The sequence below is a fragment of the Gasterosteus aculeatus genome, chromosome Y, assembly GCF_964276395.1.
Source record: "Gasterosteus aculeatus chromosome Y, fGasAcu3.hap1.1, whole genome shotgun sequence".
Lineage (NCBI taxonomy): Eukaryota > Metazoa > Chordata > Actinopteri > Perciformes > Gasterosteidae > Gasterosteus > Gasterosteus aculeatus.
In genome coordinates, this window is record NC_135709.1 from 17,967,941 (window position 1) to 17,983,723 (window position 15,783).

General features: G+C 41.3%; 1 protein-coding gene across 2 annotated transcripts in view; it reads right to left on the bottom strand.

Annotated features, from left to right (window-relative positions):
* The window catches only part of LOC120812437 (serine/threonine-protein kinase WNK1-like), a 51,286-nt gene that overhangs the window by 35,065 nt on the left and 438 nt on the right, over window positions 1-15,783 (bottom strand). For both annotated transcript variants that reach the window (XM_040168376.2, XM_040168374.2), the window contains exon 2: window positions 11,535-12,775. In XM_040168376.2, the coding sequence (XP_040024310.2) occupies window positions 11,535-12,323 (789 nt within the window). In that variant the 5' untranslated portion in view covers window positions 12,324-12,775. The remainder of the gene's footprint in view (window positions 1-11,534; window positions 12,776-15,783) is intronic.

A 15,783-nucleotide genomic window follows, 5' to 3' on the forward strand; every position in this document is an offset into this window, starting at 1 on the left:
AAAGTTTTTAATTAATAGGCCTCATCACAGACATTACAGTAAAAATTCCCTCCATGGGGCTTTTATTTTGAAATTATTGGATTGGGTGGGGTGGGGGGGTGTAGATAGAGGGAGGGAGGGTGAGGAAGGGAATGGTGGTGAGGAAGAGAGAGAGGGAGAGGGGAGGAGAATTAGACAGACTGACTGACTGAGAGTGATTAACAGTGAGAAGACGTCAGGGTGGAGGGGGGAGGGGGGGCGAGTGTCTTTATCATATTGGTCTGTTGACAGAAAGCATAGCTGCGTCATGTGACTCCACTAATCAGCTCATAGGAGCAGCTGTGAGTCACAGACAGAGATCCTGCAGCATGTGAGTGCTCGTAACCACGACAACGGCGCACCTGTGCTCATTAACGAGCGGCTGCAAAACGCAGAGACATGGCAGCGAGTTACACAGAATCCACACCTCAAACAAATGAGAACCAGCGCAAAACTATAACAGCTATCTAAAAAATACGGCGTTTGTATGAGACCCAAGACTCTACCGAACGCGTGGATGTGTTTTTATGTCTGTCCGGTAATAAATACGGCTCCTATGGCCGTTGACAAAACGTGTACCTTGTGGATTTTTGTGAGAAATATGTCGGCAGATTTGTATTGGAGCCTATGGGGCTTTTGGCAGAGGTTGTGTCACTCAAACACTCCTTGCACCAAAACTAAAAAACTCTGGGATTCCATGAACACATTAATCCAATCAGCACAACCATACCCTCATTAATCTGAAGAAATGAAGCCTCTAGAGTGTATACTTTGGCTGCAAGGACAGAAGTTCCATACTTTTTTAACCAGATTTCTGCGCTGCTTCAGCCTCTAGCCCGCGAGCTCTCCACTCTAGCAGACGCAATACACACTCATGTAAAAGTCAGAAACGGAGCGAAAAACTAGTGAAACATAATCAGTGATTATGAAAAAAGTACAATAGATATCAAGAAGCAGTTTTTTTCATAAAATAGTTGAGACTTGTGTGAACATTTGAGAGTTGAAATGGTGTCTGTAGCTGAAAGATTCGCGAAGCTGAAAAATCTGAAAGTTGAAGAAGTTGAAGAAGTTTAAGGAGGATTTGAAAACAATCTCCATTTGAAAACCATGTTAAAATATTAATGATTATTGATTTATATAAATTCAAGCTTAAGAGGTAGAAAGCTGAAAAGTCATAGCCCCCAAGCCAGAAAGAAGCTGAACATTTTAATATTTGAATGGTTTTAATAGCTGAAAGTATGAAGGAGTTGAAAGGTGCGGCGGAAGAAATAGAGGAATAAGTCGGAATAAAGATTAGAAGAACAATACTTGGAATGCTTAAAGCATTCCAACTAACTAGAAAAGGCATTTCCTGCTGAAAATGCGTTGGAATGCAAAAAGCTGAAAGCTGCACTGAATATTTAAAAATAGCTGAAAATACAGAAAGTTGAAGGGAATTTGAATACATTTGCTGAATATTTAAAAATAGCTGAAAATACAGAAAGTTGAAGGGAATTTGAGTACATTTGCTGAATATTTAAAAATAGCTGAAAATACAGAAAGTTGAAGGGAATTTGAATACATTTGCTGAAATAAAAGATATTAGAAAAGCTGAAATTAATTTGAAATAGCTGAAAATACAGAAATGGGAGAAGCTGAAAGGAATTTCAATAGATTTGCTGAAAAAGCAGAAATGAAAACAGCTGAAATAAATGTGAAATATTGCAAAACAGAAGTTGCAGGAGCTTAAATGAATTTTAAAAAGTACAGAAATAACAAAAGCTGAGATGAATAAAAAGAGGTTTAAAATTGTTTGTAGTAATGTTAGTCGTAATTTGGGTATTAGTACTAGCAGTAGAAGTCGGGTTAGTATCAATAGCAGTAGAAACAGCTGGAATACTGATACTATTAGCCATAGTAGTATTTGTAATAACATTAGTAGTAGTTGTAGTATTAATAGCAGTAGAAATACTAGCAGTATGGTAGTAGAAGTATCGGTTGTAGTACTAGAAGTACGAGTAATATTCGTAGTGGGAGACAGAATGTTTGTTATTCACACTTAAAAGTTTTTAATTAATAGGCCTCATCACAGACATTACAGTAAAAATTCCCTCCATGGGGCTTTTATTTTGAAATTATTGGATTGGGTGGGGTGGTGTAGATAGAGGGAGGGAGGGTGAGGAAGGGAATGGTGGTGAGGAAGAGAGAGAGGGAGAGGGGAGGAGAATTAGACAGACTGACTGACTGAGAGTGATTAACAGTGAGAAGACGTCAGGGTGGAGGGGGGAGGGGGGGCGAGTGTCTTTATCATATTGGTCTGTTGACAGAAAGCATAGCTGCGTCATGTGGCTCCACTAATCAGCTCATAGGAGCAGCTGTGAGTCACACACAGAGATACTGCAGCGTGTGAGCGAGTAACCACAACAACGCTGCACCTGTGCGGCTGCAAAATGCAGAGACATGGCAGCAAGTTACACAGAATCCACACCTCAAACAAATGGGAACCAGCGCAAAACTATAACAGCTATCTAAAAAATACGGCGTTTGTATGAGACCCAAGACTCTACCGAACGCGTGGATGTGTTTTTATGTCTGTCCGGTAATAAATACGGCTCCTATGGCCGTTGACAAAACGTGTACCTTGTGGATTTTTGTGAGAAATATGTCGGCAGATTTGTATTGGAGCCTATGGGGCTTTTGCCAGAGGTTGTGTCACTCAAACACTCCTTGCGCCAAAACTAAAGAACTCTGGGATTCCATGAACACATTAATCCAATCAGCACAACCATACCCTCATTAATCTGAAGAAATGAAGCCTCTAGAGTGTATACTTTGGCTGCAAGGACAGAAGTTCCATACTTTTTTAACCAGATTTCTGCGCTGCTTCAGCCTCTAGCCATCGAGCTCTCCACTCTAGCAGACGCAATACACACTCATGTAAAAGTCAGAAACGGAGCGAAGAACTAGTGAAACATAATCAGTGATTATGAAAAAAGTACAATAGATATCAAGAAGCAGTTTTTTTTCATAAAATAGTTGAGACCTGTGTCAACATTTGAAAGTTGAAATGGTGTCTGTAGCTGAAAGATTGGCGGAGCTGAAATATTTGAAAGTTGAAGAAGTTGAAGGAGGATTTGAAAACAATCTCTATTTGAAAACCATGTTAAAATATTAATGATTATTGATTTATATAAATTCAAGCTTAAGAGGTAGAAAGCTGAAAAGTCATAGCCCGGAAGCCGGAAAGAAGCTGAACATTTTAATATTTGAAGGATTTTAATAGCTGAAAGTGTGAAGGAGTTGAAAGGTGCCACGGAAGAAATAGAAGAATAAGTCGGAAATAAAGATTCGAAGAACAATACTTGGAATGCATCTAATGCATTCCAACAACTAGAAAATGCATTTCCTGCTGAAAATGCGTTGGAATGCAAAAAGCTGAAAGCTGAAATGAACTTTTTAAAATAGCTGAAAATACAGAAAGTTGAAGGGAATTTGAATACATTTGCTGAAATTATAGATATTAGAAAAGCTGAAATGAATTTGAAATTGCTGAAAATACAGAAATGGGAGAAGCTGAAAGGAATTTCAATAGATTTGCTGAAAAAGCAGAAATGAAAACAGCTGAAATAAATTTGAAATATTGCAAAAAAATACAGAAATGAATAGTGAAAAATTGCTGTTGATAGAGGCATAAGAATAGCTGAAATTATTTTAAAGAACTGCTGAAAATACAGGAAGTGGGGAAGCTGAATTTCAATAGATTTTCTAAAAACAGAAGTTGCAGGAGCTTAAATTTGTTTAAAATTGTTTGTAGTAATATTAGTAGTAGTATTAGTTATAATTGTGGTATTAGTAGTACTAGCAGTAATAGTAGGTTTAGTATCAATAGCAGTAGAAACAGCTGTAATACTATTAGCCATAGTCGTATTTGTAATAACATTAGTAGTAGTTGTAGTATTAATAGCAGTAGAAATACTAGTAGTATGGTAGTAGAAGTATCAGTTGTAGTACTAGAAGTACGAGTAATATTCGTAGTGGGAGACAGAATGTTTGTTATTCAAACTAAGAAGTTTTTAATTAATAGGCCTCATCACAAACATTACAGTAAAAATTCCCTCCATGTGGCTTTTATTTTGAAATTATTGGATTGGGTGGGTTGGGGGGGTGTAGATAGAGGGAGGGAGGGTGAGAGGGTGAGGAAGGGAGGGGTGGTGAGGAAGAGATAGAGGGAGAGAGAGAGGAGGAGAAATAGACAGACATACTGACTGACTGAGTGATTAACAGTAAGAAGAGGTCAGGGTGGAGGGGGGAGGGGGGGCGAGTGTCTTTATCATATTGGTCTGTTGACAGAAAGCATAGCTGCGTCATGTGACTCCACTAATCACGTCATTGGAGCAGCTGTGAGTCACACACAGAGATACTGCAGCGTGTTTACGAGTAACCACGGCAACGGCGCACCTATTGCATTGGGTGGGGTGGGGGGGTGTAGATAGAGGGAGGGAGGGTGAGAGGGTGAGGAAGGGAATGGTGGTGAGGAAGAGAGGGAGAGGGGAGGAGAATTAGACTGACTGAGAGTGATTAACAGTAAGTAGAGGTCAGGGTGGAGGGGGGAGGGGGGCTAGTGTCTTTATCATATTGGTCTGTTGACAGAAAGCATAGCTGCGTCATGTGACTCCACTAATCAGGTCATAGGAGCGAGCAGCTGTGAGTCACACACAGAGATACTGCAGCGTGTGAGTGCTCGTAACCACGACAACGACGCACCTGTGCGGCTGCAAAAGTGCAGACACAGGACAGCGAGTTACACAGAATCCACACCTCAAACAAATGAGAACCAGCGCAAAACTATAACAGCTATCTAAAAAATACGGCGTTTGTATGAGACCCAAGACTCTACCGAACGCGTGGATGTGTTTTTATGTCTGTCCGGTAATAAATACGGCTCCTATGGCCGTTGACAAAACGTGTACCTTGTGGATTTTTGTGAGAAATATGTCGGCAGATTTGTATTGGAGCCTATGGGGCTTTTGGCAGAGGTTGTGTCACTCAAACACTCCTTGCGCCAAAACTAAAGAACTCTGGGATTCCATGAACACATTAATCCAATCAGCACAACCATACCCTCATTAATCTGAAGAAATGAAGCCTCTAGAGTGTATACTTTGGCTGCAAGGACAGAAGTTCCATATTTTTTTTACCAGATTCCTGCGATGCCCCACACTCTAGCCGTCGAGGTCCCCCTCTAGCAGACGCAATACACACTCATGTAAAAGTCAGAAACGGAGCGAAGAACTAGTGAAACATAATCAGTGATTATGACAAAAGTACAATAGATATCAAGAAGCAGTTTTTTTCATAAAATAGTTAAGACTTGTGTCAACATTTGAAAGTTGAAATGGTGTCTGTAGCTGAAAGATTTGCGAAGCTGAAAAATCTGAAAGTTGAAGAAGTTTAGGAGGATTTGAAGGCAAACTCCATTTGAAAACCATGTTAAAATATTAATGATTATTGATTTATATAAATTCAAGCATAAGATGTAGAAAGCTGAAAAGTCATAGCCCTCAAGCCAGAAAGGAGCTGAACATTTTAATATTTGAAGGATTTTAATAGCTGAAAATGTGAAGGAGTTGAAAGGGGGCGCGGAAGAAATAGAAGAAGTTGAAGAAATAAAGATTCGAAGAACAATACTTGGAATGCATCTCAATGCATTCCAACAACTAGAAAAAGCATTTCCTGCTGAAAATGCGTTGGAATGCAAAAAGCTGAAAGCTGCACTGAATATTTGAAAATAGCTGAAAATACAGAAAGTTGAAGGGAATTTGAATACATTTGCTGAATATTTAAAAATAGCTGAAAATACAGAAAGTTGAAGGGAATTTGAGTACATTTGCTGAATATTTAAAAATAGCTGAAAATACAGAAAGTTGAAGGGAATTTGAATACATTTGCTGAAATAAAAGATATTAGAAAAGCTGAAATTAATTTGAAATAGCTGAAAATACAGAAATGGGAGAAGCTGAAAGGAATTTCAATAGATTTGCTGAAAAAGCAGAAATGAAAACAGCTGAAATAAATGTGAAATATTGCAAAACTGAAGTTGCAGGAGCTTAAATGAATTTTAAAAAGTACAGAAATAACAAAAGCTGAGATGAATAAAAAGAGGTTTAAAATTGTTTGTAGTAATGTTAGTTGTAATTTGGGTATTAGTACTAGCAGTAGAAGTCGGTTTAGTATCAATAGCAGTAGAAACAGCTGGAATACTGATACTATTAGCCATAGTAGTATTTTTAATAACATTAGTAGTAGTTGTATTAATAGCAGTAGAAATACTAGTAGTATGGTAGTAGAAGTATCAGTTGTAGTACTAGAAGTACGAGTAATATTCGTAGTGGGAGACAGAATGATTGTTATTCAAACTGACAAGTTTTTAATTAATAGGCCTCATCACAAACATTACAGTAAAAATTCCCTCCATGGGGCTTTTATTTTGAAATTATTGGATTGGGTGGGGTGGGGAGGTGTAGATAGAGGGAGGGAGGGTGAGAGGGTGAGGAAGGGAGGGGTGGTGAGGAAGAGATAGAGGGAGAGAGAGAGGAGGAGAAATAGACAGACTGACTGAGTGAGTGATTAACAGTGAGAAGAGGTCAGGGTGGAGGGGGGAGGGGGGGCGAGTGTCTTTATCATATTGGTCTGTTGACAGAAAGCATAGCTGCGTCATGTGACTCCACTAATCAGGTCATAGGAGCAGCTGTGAGTCACAGACAGAGATCCTGCAGCGTGTGTACGAGTAACCACGGCAACGGCGCACCTATTGGATTGGGTGGGGTGGGGGGGTGTAGATAGAGGGAGGGAGGGTGAGAGGGTGAGGAAGGGAATGGTGGTGAGGATGAGATAGAGAGGGAGAGAGGAGGAGAAATAGACAGACTGACTGTCTGAGAGTGATTAACAGTGAGAAGAGGTCAGGGTGGAGGGGGGAGGGGGGGGAGTGTCTTTATCATATTGGTCTGTTGACAGAAAGCATAGCTGCGTCATGTGACTCCACTAATCAGGTCATAGGAGCAGCTGTGAGTCACAGACAGAGATCCTGCAGCGTGTGAGCGAGTAACCACAACAACGACGCACCTGTGCTCATTAACGAGCTGCTGCAAAAGGGCAGAGACATGGCAGCAAGTTACACAGAATCCACACCTCAAACAAATGACATTCAGCGCAAAACTATAACAGCTATCTAAAAAATACGGCGTTTTTATGAGTTACAAGACTCTACCGAACGCGTGGATGTGTGTTTTATGTCTGTCCGGTAATAAATACGGCTCCTATGGCCGTTGACAAAACGTGTACCTTGTGGATTTTTGTGAGAAATATGTCGGCAGATTTGTATTGGAGCCTATGGGGCTTTTGGCAGAGGTTGTGTCACTCTAACACTCCTTGCGCCAAAACTAAAGAACTCTGGGATTCCATGAACGCATTAATCCAATCAGCACAACCATACCCTCATTAATCTGAAGAAATGAAGCCTCTAGAGTGTATACTTTGGCTGTAAGGACAGAAGTTCCATATTTTTTTAACCAGATTTTCGCGCTGCCTTACACTCTAGCCCTCGAGGTCCCCACTGTAGCAGACGCAATACACACTCATGTAAAAGTCAGAAACGGAGCGAAGAACTAGTGAAACATAATCAGTGATTATCAAAAAAGTACAATGGATATCAAGAAGCTGTTTTTTTCATAAAATAGTTGAGACTTATGTCAACATTTGAAAGTTTAAATGGTGTCTGTAGCTGAAAGATTTGCGAAGCTGAAAATCTGAAAGTTGAAGAAGTTTAGGAGGATTTGAAAACAAACTCCATTTGAAAACCTTGTTAAAATATTAATGATTATTGATTTATATAAATTCAAGCATAAGAGGTAGAAAGCTGAAAAGTCATAGCCCTCAAGCCAGAAAGGAGCTGAACATTTTAATATTTGAAGGATTTTAATAGCTGAAAATGTGAAGGAGTTGAAAGGGGGCGCGGAAGAAATAGAAGAAGATGAAGAACTAGAAAAGGCATTTCCTGCTGAAAATGCGTTGGAATGCAAAAAGCTGAAAGCTGCACTGAATATTTGAAAATAGCTGAAAATACAGAAAGTTGAAGGGAATTTGAATACATTTGCTGAAAAGCTGAAATGAATTTGAAATTGCTGAAAATACAGAAATGGGAGAAGCTGAAAGGAATTTCAATAGATTTGCTGAAAAAGCAGAAATGAAAACAGCTGAAATAAATTTGAAATATTGCAAAAAAATACAGAAATGAATATTAAAAAATTGCTGTTGATAGAGGCATAAGAATAGCTGAAATTATTTTAAAGAACTGCTGAAAATACAGGAAGTGGGGAAGCTGAATTCCAATAGATTTTCTAAAAACAGAAGTTGCAGGAGCTTAAATTTGTTTAAAATTGTTTGTAGTAATATTAGTAGTAGTATTAGTTATAATTGTGGTATTAGTAGTACTAGCAGTATAAGCAGTAATAGTAGGTTTAGTATCAATAGCAGAAGAAACAGCTGGAATACTATTAGCCATAGTAGTATTTGTAATAACATTAGTAGTAGTTGTAGTATTAATAGCAGTAGAAATACTAGTAGTATGGTAGTAGAAGTATCAGTTGTAGTACTAGAAGTACGAGTAATATTCGTAGTGGGAGACAGAATGTTTGTTATTCACACTTAAAAGTTTTTAATTAATAGGCCTCATCACAGACATTACAGTAAAAATTCCCTCCATGGGGCTTTTATTTTGAAATTATTGGATTGGGTGGGGTGGGGGGTGTAGATAGAGGGAGGGAGGGTGAGAGGGTGAGGAATGGAGGGGTGGTGAGGAAGAGATAGAGGGAGAGAGAGAGGAGGAGAAATAGACAGACAGACTGGCTGATTAACAGTGAGAAGAGGTCAGGGTGGAGGGGGGAGGGGGGGCGAGTGTCTTTATCATATTGGTCTGTTGACAGAAAGCATAGCTGCGTCATGTGACTCCACTAATCAGGTCATAGGAGCAGCTGTGAGCCACAGACAGATCTTGCAGCATGTGAGTGCTCGTAACCACGACAACGCCGCACCTGTGATCATTAACGAGCTGCTGCAAAAATGCAGAGACATGGCAGCAAGTTACACAGAATCCACACCTCAAACAAATGAGAACCAGCGCAAAACTATAACAGCTATCTAAAAAATACGGCGTTTGTATGAGACCCAAGACTCTACCGAACGCGTGGATGTGTTTTTATGTCTGTCCGGTAATAAATACGGCTCCTATGGCCGTTGACAAAACGTGTACCTTGTGGATTTTTGTGAGAAATATGTCGGCAGATTTGTATTGGAGCCTATGGGGCTTTTGGCAGAGGTTGTGTCACTCAAACACTCCTTGCGCCAAAACTAAAAAACTCTGGGATTCCATGAACACATTAATCCAATCAGCACAACCATACCCTCATTAATCTGAAGAAATGAAGCCTCTAGAGTGTATACTTTGGCTGCAAGGACAGAAGTTCCATACTTTTTTAACCAGATTTCTGCGCTGCTTCACCCTCTAGCCCCCGAGGTCCCCACTCTAGCAGACGCAATACACACTCATGTAAAAGTCAGAAACGGAGCGAAGAACTAGTGAAACATAATCAGTGATTATGAAAAAAGTACAATAGATATCAAGAAGCAGTTTTTTTCATAAAATAGTTGAGACTTGTGTGAACATTTGAGAGTTGAAATGGTGTCTGTAGCTGAAAGATTTGCAAAGCTGAAAAATCTGAAAGTTGAAGAAGTTTAGGAGGATTTGAAAGCAAACTCCATTTGAAAACCATGTTAAAATATTAATGATTATTGATTTATATAAATTCAAGCATAAGAGGTAGAAAGCTGAAAAGTCATAGCCCTCAAGCCAGAAAGGAGCTGAACATTTTAATATTTGAACGGTTTTAATAGCTGAAAGTGTGAAGGAGTTGAAAGGTGGCGCGGAAGAAATAGAAGAAGTTGAAGATGAAGAAATAAAGATTCGAAGAACAATACTTGGAATGCATCGTTAATGCATTCCAACAAATAAAGATTCGAAGAACAATACTTAATAATAATAATGCATCTAATGCATTCCAACAATAAGTTGAAATAAAGATTCGAAGAACAATACTTGGAATGCTTAAAGCATTCCAACTAATAAAGATTCGAAGAACAATACTTGGAATGCATCCTTAATGCATTCCAACAATAAGTTGAATAAAGATTCGAAGAACAATACTTGGAATGCATGCTTAATGCATTCCAACAAATAAAGAATAGAAGAACAATACTTGGAATGCATAATGCATTCCAACAATAAAAAGGAGATGAAAACACTTACACCTGAACTATAACACTGTGGGGGTTTCAACTACACAACATTCAAACTGATATTATAGACAAGTTTCCTGAGTGAAATAAGCGGGCCGCCATTGGCCTTTCACTCTGCCAACGACTTCCGGTTGTGTCTGCAAAGCACTTCCGGTTAGCGAGTTAGCGTCTTTTACGGTCTTTCGTTAGCGTGCAGAAAAAGTAAACTATGGATGGTGTTACACGCCGACACGGCTCCGGGACATATTGTGCTGTTACCGGTTGCAACAACTCGTGGCGATTGCTGAATGTTTGGTCGGAAAGAGAATGTTTCGACCATCAACCATCTACAAGTGAGTAAAATGCTATATATTTGCACTCAAATACGGAAGGCTTATCATTCAAAGTCAACACAGTCTACTAATTATTACGCAGACGTATGTCAGCTTTTTCATAGAAAAAAAAGTAAGTTAATACCTTTATCCATTCCGAAGCTATTAATAGATATGTCAGGGGTGCGCACTTTGACGCTCGTCAGTCGACTTTGAAGGGTTAAATGCTTTTAGTGCAGGCAGGCTAGAGGGGATTACTTTTTCTTTTTATTACTCTTCGTGTTCTGTTATATATTAACACACGGATACATACAAACATCTTATCTTAACGTACCTTCCAAAGCGCGGCGGCTGCATGGCTACAGGTACAGCCTGCAGTCTCCACATCTCCCGTCTTGGTAACCAAAACCCAGGCGTTATGCGCTGAATTGTTAACGGACTGGCTTGGCTGAACATCGGCCTTTATATGCCCATATCGTGTAAAAGTACACAGCCCACTTTGTCGGAATGGAGGTACTGAAACGCCCCTGAGCTTTCTTAGGTTATTAATTGCATTCCCATCCACCGCCATGGAATCAATAAAATAAGAAAAGATCTTGGATGTTGTGATGCTGGGCCATATCGACATGTTGTCCGGCCATGATGTTACCTTACTTGGATGCGGAATGGTCAAAACACCATTTTTAACAAGATTTTCGGTCGAATGTTGCCATTCCAAAGCCATTTTTACACCACTACTCAGCCTGCGCCGGAAGTTCTTGGCAGAAACAGAAAGTAAACCGGAAGTGCCCGGGGAACTTGTCTATATGAAGGGAGGGCAACAGCAGTTGTTAAAGTAAGTAGTGTTAATAATGGTTTTGGTTAACGGTTACATACCTGCAGCTCACACCAAGCCACCTCAACTGTGGTCTCGGTATCCAGGCCTTTGTAGACCGTCTTGAAGGAGCCACGTCCAATTTCGATATCAAACTTTAGGAAACGCCCATCTGGTGACGTTCCCACAGCTTTGGTCTCAGCCTCTTCAATGTCGTCCTGAACTTTTTTCTCAGCCTCCCGCTGCTCTGCCTCTGCCCGCGCCTTGGCTGAGTCCTTATCGTCTTCCTCCCCCTCCTCCCCGTGATGCACCTTCACTTCGGTGGTGCTCTTAGGTTCTGTTCGACTTGGCAATTCTGTTTCTAGGCCTGGTGGAGAGAAGGCCGCTGTCACCTCTCCATCACAGGTATCTTTTTTAATGGCAGGCTCCAGCTCTGAAGGCAATACATCCACCTTGGCTACCTCTTTCCTATGGCCCCCCCCTCCTCGTTTATCAGCGGCCTCTTGATTTTGAGCTACACTTAGTTCAGTCCGGGTCAAACAAGCAGCAGGAGTGGTCAGTTGCTTCTGGGGGACGGCGTCCCGCTGTGGAACCCGCTGATGTGCAGGGACGGGTATCTTGCTGGGTAAAGGGAGGGCCAATGCCGTGGCATTAGAGTCACTGATGACGCTCCGGCGCAAGAAGCGGTGTTCAGCGGTACATCGATCGCGCTCCATGGTGTGATGCCGCCGTCTCACTTCCGTCGGCCGGCACTCACTCACCATTGAATCTGAACCAGAACTGGGGCCATTTCCACTCTTCTGAGGGGGAGCCAGGAACTTCACCATTTTGTCGTCTGGTTTTTCCGACATCCCACCACCCACACTAAGCGTAAGGGGGTACACGGACTGAAAAATTAAAATAATGAGACTTCCATGTCCGCCATGTAGGCTTATATTAGCAGTATTGATCTATGCTTTAAAAAGGAAAAGAGATACAAAGTCTTTGAACTTTTATCTCCTGTCGTCTTTTGAGTTAATCAAAGGCAGTCTTTATATATATAGTGCTGAGATTGGAGGCGCGGGATGGGAGGTGTTCGCTTGTAAACGGTAAGAGAGAAAACACCACAGAGTGCTGATGTTGATACACAAGTCTCTTTAAGTCCACACCATCCATTCTGTAAGACACAGGGTGCAGCTTCTATCGGGCATAAGGAATCACTGGTGGGGAAGAAACATGCACAGCTCACAAAAGGCACCGATCTTCCTACTGTAGGCGGAGGACAGAAGGCCAGAAGCTCCAAATGGGTTTCAGTTCTGTTTTGCTGCAAGGGGGATAAAAAAAAAGCTGCTTGAATTGTTTGTAACAGAATTTGTAATAGACAAGTAGAACTTACAATATACATACGGTAAGATAGCATTGCTTTCATTGGTGCAGAATACAGCAAAAATCATTTGATCATTTTTTTCCTTATGGTTTCTCACTCTGGTAATAATCCCAGGAACATACATCGTAGGCATATGTAGGTATTCACAGTGGCTTTCCCAGCATGCATTTTTGCTGTATTTATCTAAATAATAAAATATTCATGTGTATGTTATGTGGCACAAATTCCAAATGCATTTCACATCCGTTAATGACACACTAACCTCTTAACACCTCACATATGTTAAACACCAGAAGTCACTGATCATTTCACCCTCGAGAAGAAACGTCGTATGCAGTTCATCGTGAGGTTAGTTAATATTGTCTGGATATTTATAGTTCTTAAAATAGCCAATCAAAACTAAACGTTAAAGATGCACGAATACATAAACCCACAAACATTAACATTAAGTTAAACTCTGGATGCATGCGATCGGTGCAATGTAGCAGATTGTATTTTTATATTTGTACAATGTTTTAGTGAAATGCAGGCGTGCTTTGGCTAAAGTGTTGTAATTAGTCATCTACCTGTATACCCTCCCGTGATAGCTGCCATTACCAGAGTAAGCAACAGTGGCGGATGTAGAAAATTTTACATGGGGGGGCAAAGGGGTGGCAAGAGGTCTTGGCAGGGTGGCAGGGATGACGGTACAAAGGAATCCCTATATGTGAATTGCTTTAACAAAACAAACACAGAAACACTTTTAAACTTAAGGTTTTTAATTCACAACATGCATTAAACATTGTTCAAACAAAACAAAGCTGCAGCTTTTAAAAAGTAAATTATTACTTTGTCTCAAGTCATATTTATCTGAGCCCTTACTGTCTAACAGGGGGCCTCGGACATATCAAAATTGAATAAAGTGATCAAACAACCTGCACTGCATAAGTTATTCATTAAATATAGACTAATCATTATTTAAGCTACAGAAGTTCTTTAGTCAAGAGCAGTGAGAAATGTTGTTTTTGTTCTTTGATTAGCTTACTGACAGAAAGCTTTAGTGGCCGCGGTCTCTTTAAGAACAGCTGACAGAGACGCAGATCTCACGCGCCTCATTCTGTCACAACTCTTCACGTTCACCGTGAGACTGCTGCTCTTATGTTATGGAAAAGACACTCAACAAATGGACATTTTGGCATAATTGTGTGTGTTATTGTAAGTTCAAGCAAGAAAGAGAACTGTATTTTGGCACGCCGCTGTCCGTGTGTGCACAACGCGCAAGTGTTGCGGAAGAACACTGTAGCCGGAGCTACTTCACTCAGTTAATGTCTATGGCGAATCACGCAGGCGCGGGATACCTCCGCCGCAGCCGAGCCGAATATAAACACTTATTATAGGCGTACCGCAGTGATTCAGGTTAAGTACAAAAACGCTTTGGAAAATGGATTCATGATGTACTCATTCATTCTGAACATAAGTTACAAACTGCAGCAGCTGCTGACTTACATGACAAAGCACTCGCACAATTAGGGTTGCCCCCCCCTCTGCATCTCATGGGGGGTTAAGTCTCGACACCAAAACGCTTTCTTTGCGTCGTCGGTAACTGCTTTCCCCCGTGGCCTTTTGGCTTCCCAGTCCGTTTTGTAATTGCACAATCTTTTTGTCTTTGCAGCGCCAGCCTGACTGCTCACTTTAACACGTAGGACCGCTCTCACCTCGCATGCTCCGCTCCGGCCACCCGGCACCCGCGACTTAGGAGGCTGTGTATTGTGCGGCACAATACAAATGCGACCACGTACCATTTTAACTAGCACATTCTCAAAAAAGGGCTGTTCTTGTCTTTACTAAAATCAAAATTAGGCCAATGAAAGGGAAGGGTGCTCGTACAAATCACAAGGGAGTGGGGACCGATAACTTATGACCACTGATTTTGGCTAACGTAATAGACTCGCTGTTTTTGCTGATGCTGAATCGTCTTTCATACAATACATTCATTACAAATGTAACTAAGTTAAACTTATGTTTAAACTACACCTGATGAAATTCCCTTCACCTCCAGAGGCTCTGGGGCAGCTCAGTCTCTCCAGTCGGGTTACAGGACCAGCGCACCTTCCGCACCAGACTCGCTGTGTTTGAATCAGGGACGAAGCATTTGAGGGGCAGGGGAGGGGGGGTAGTAATTAAATTGTTTACTTTTGGTAAATGTATTGTTTAGTTCACTGTTTTGAGAAGCTTGTGTGGACATAATGGCGGGTTGGTTTTTTATTTTATTTGGTTTTATCAAAGTTAGGGGAGCAGCTGGGGGGGGCAAGGCTCTAAAGTGGGGGGCAGCTGCCCCCCTGTAGATCCGTCCCCGGTTAGCAACCCCAACGTCAGAATATTCATGATAGCGACAACAGCATTGCCACCAATGAGATATTCAATGGCGTGATTGAGTTAAAACACAGCATTGTTGAGCGAAAGCCTTGTGTTACGTACCAACGTCTTCGCCGCCTTAAGAGTGACACCGGGTCCATTTGAAAAAGCTAAACCGAGCATACAAAGCGGGGAGAAGCGATGGCTCTTTGTTAGCTCGCTAACCAGCCGCGCTAGCACAGAGCTAGTTAGCCGGCGTTAGCTAGTGTTTAACCCGGGACATGTTAACCGACGATAAACGCTTTCCACGTCATGTCCCCTCTGAAATATATCCCGCTCCCCGCAAATAAGCGTAACGTTACAGTCGGCCAACGTCACCGATTCAATTAACGCGAGTTCTCTGTAACCATTATCAATGGACAGTTAACGTTAACGTAACATATCCAACGTTACAACTTAAACCGTATCCGCGGCCGGTTTCCACCCGAGTGAGTAACGTTACATGCCGTGCTAACGCGCCGGTAGGAGAACCCACCGGGCGATGACGAATAGCGCCGCACTGCTAGCCAGCTAGCCGGCTAACGCTAGACGGGCAGGCCTCCCCGACGGCC